This window comes from Engraulis encrasicolus, chromosome 11, assembly GCF_034702125.1.
Source record: "Engraulis encrasicolus isolate BLACKSEA-1 chromosome 11, IST_EnEncr_1.0, whole genome shotgun sequence".
NCBI classification, from domain to species: Eukaryota; Metazoa; Chordata; class Actinopteri; order Clupeiformes; family Engraulidae; genus Engraulis; species Engraulis encrasicolus.
Window position 1 is genome coordinate 51,798,663 of NC_085867.1, and position 2,500 is coordinate 51,801,162.

Genomic DNA, 2,500 nt, shown 5'->3' on the forward strand with positions numbered 1-2,500 from the left:
GCCGCCACCTCCTCCTCCTCCTCCCACCTCCGGCCTGCAGGCACAGCGGGACACGGGCCTCTCCCAGGCCTGCCGCCCGGCCAGCAGCTGCCGGAAGTAGGGGCTGACGGCACACAGCACGGCCGCATGCGCCCAGCCCAGCTCCTTGCCCGAGTCGCCGGCGTAGAAGGCCACGTCGGCAAACTGCACGCCGCGCTCCAGCAGCCACTGCAGGTCCTGGGGGAAGGTGGACTCCTCCACGCGCACCGGGGGGAGGCGCGCTGGCGGCCATGGGACAGGGAAGAGGGAAGAAACCGGAAGATTAGTCAGATAGAAATGTATGTATTCTGGTACATGCTGGTATGTATTCTGGTACAGGCCGTGGCTTGACTATTGCTTTGACTAACTGCTCTCTCTTGATTGGTCTTCCAGCCTGTGCAAGACCTTTACAAATGGTCCAGAATGCAGCAGCGCGTCTGGTGTTCATCCAACCCAAAAGGGTCAATATCACGCCACTTTTTGTCAACCTGCATTGACTACCGGTGTCCGCTCGAATTAAACACAAAGCTCTGACCCTTGCCTACAAAGCTGCAGCAGGTTCTGCTCCGGCCTACCTAAAGGATATGCTAAAGCCATATGTTCCCTCCGGGGTTTTGCATTCCTCCAATACCAACCGTTTAGCCTTGCCCTCTTCTTACACAAGGCGATCGCAGTCCAAAAGATTTTCTGTCATTGTTTCTCAACGGTGGAATAAGCTAGTTGCTACAAGAGCACAATCATCCCTGCGTTTAACACCTTTTATGGTCAAAGGCGTGTGCTAAATGTGAATGTAATGTAATGTGAATGTAATGTAATCTGTTATTCCTACCCTCTTTAGGCCCCTTTGCCAAGGGAGATACTACATGTGGTGGCAGATGAGCTGGAGGGAGAGGTGAGAAAGGGAAGAACTGAGATGTTAGTAGCCTAGCTGTGTACTCAGTTTTTCTTCATTATCAACATCTCTAAGATAATATTGTCCAAGTTAATGAGGTGTCAAAATCACACAGCTAGATTAGAAATGCCTAGCGACAGCAAAATGTAATTCAAGGTCAGGGTCAGTTAGTGACTTTTTTTGGATTTGGTGTTCCTAAGACTGTGAAGGGCATCCTACAGTATATGTCAACCTATTCATTGCGCTTATTGGTCGTCCTATCCTGTTGCAGTGGGTTTTGACAAGCAAGCTTTTAGATATTAAACAACCTTTTATGAGGAACAGCCTGGCCTTAGCTCTCCTTGGGTTTCTGCTAATCTAAGCTTTCCTTATATCAGCCGCTGCCAAACTTTAGAATACCATGGCCCACTTTGTAATGCAAAAAAGGTATGTGGCCCAAGACACCTTAAATCACAACCCAACCCAATACAAGACTGCTTTGAGCATACTTTTTTTTCCAAAAGGAGACTCCTGTCATATCAAGTTAACCCCTTTGTGCAGAGCCTATGTTACAACGTTATTGTTCTATAAAATTGTTATGGCCAAGTCTTAACCTAGTAATGTAATGTCATAGCAATGTTGTTGTGATGTAGTGGGATCTTTCCAGGAAAGTGTGGGCGGGCTCGCCGGCGCGCCCATCTGCACTAAGAGGCTAGGGTGACACTCAAATAATTTTCAGTTGGTTTAGTTTACTGTATACAGTATCACATTAAAACAATAGGATCAATTTTTAGGACATGGAGCAACAACTTGGAAACGTTACATCAAGGGTGTCCAACATAAGGCCCAGGGCCCGGATGCAGCCTGCCAAATGGTCTAATACGGTTGCAGATTAAATAAACAACTAAGCGCCCCAAAAAACCTACAAAATGTCAGAAGAGACCCATCACAAAGGTGCTGCAGGTGCCGAAGACTTTCAATACTTCAGAACGAATTTGCCTTTTTTGCTCACCATTTACAGTCAATGCTCCTGATATACACGCTGACATCCACCTTGAGATGATTGACTACCAATGCGATTCTGAGCAGAAATTTGTGATGTATTGCAATTAAATTACAGGTGCAGCCCATTTGAGATCAAATAGACTGTATGCGACCCCTGAACCGAAATGAGTTTGACACCCTTGCCTTACATGTTATGCCTGGAACTATGCAGGCCTCAGTGTGCAACACTAGTGCGAGCAAGTGACGGTATAGCAAGATCAGACTGTACGTACAGAGATACAAGAGATGAGACAGAAAACAGCAAAACAAAAGGACAAGAAAGTGCTTTGTCAGAGAGCAGGGACAAAAAGGCGATAAAGGAAATGAGGAGGACAGAGATAAAAAAAAAAAAAAGCAAAGGTATTTACGAAACAAATTGAACCACAGAGAACAAAATGTACAGGCCTATACGTATTTTTTTTAAAAGATGCAGAAAGGAGATGAAAAAGATGCAGGTAGGAGATGAATTAACATGTAAATAAGTATCCAAAAAGAGATGACAAATAACACAGCAGAGCCGAGTGAGGTAGACTACACAGAGCGGAGCAGGAGAGGGAGCCGCTGAAG

General features: G+C 46.1%; 1 protein-coding gene across 1 annotated transcript in view; it reads right to left on the reverse strand.

The window, feature by feature from the left end:
* rhobtb3 (Rho related BTB domain containing 3) overlaps positions 1 to 2,500 on the reverse strand; it is a 37,564-nt gene that overhangs the window by 18,179 nt on the left and 16,885 nt on the right. Inside the window, exon 6 of the mRNA XM_063210934.1 lies at positions 1 to 260. This exon is cut by the window's left edge and continues 181 nt beyond it. Within this exon, the coding sequence (XP_063067004.1) occupies positions 1 to 260 (260 nt within the window). The remainder of the gene's footprint in view (positions 261 to 2,500) is intronic.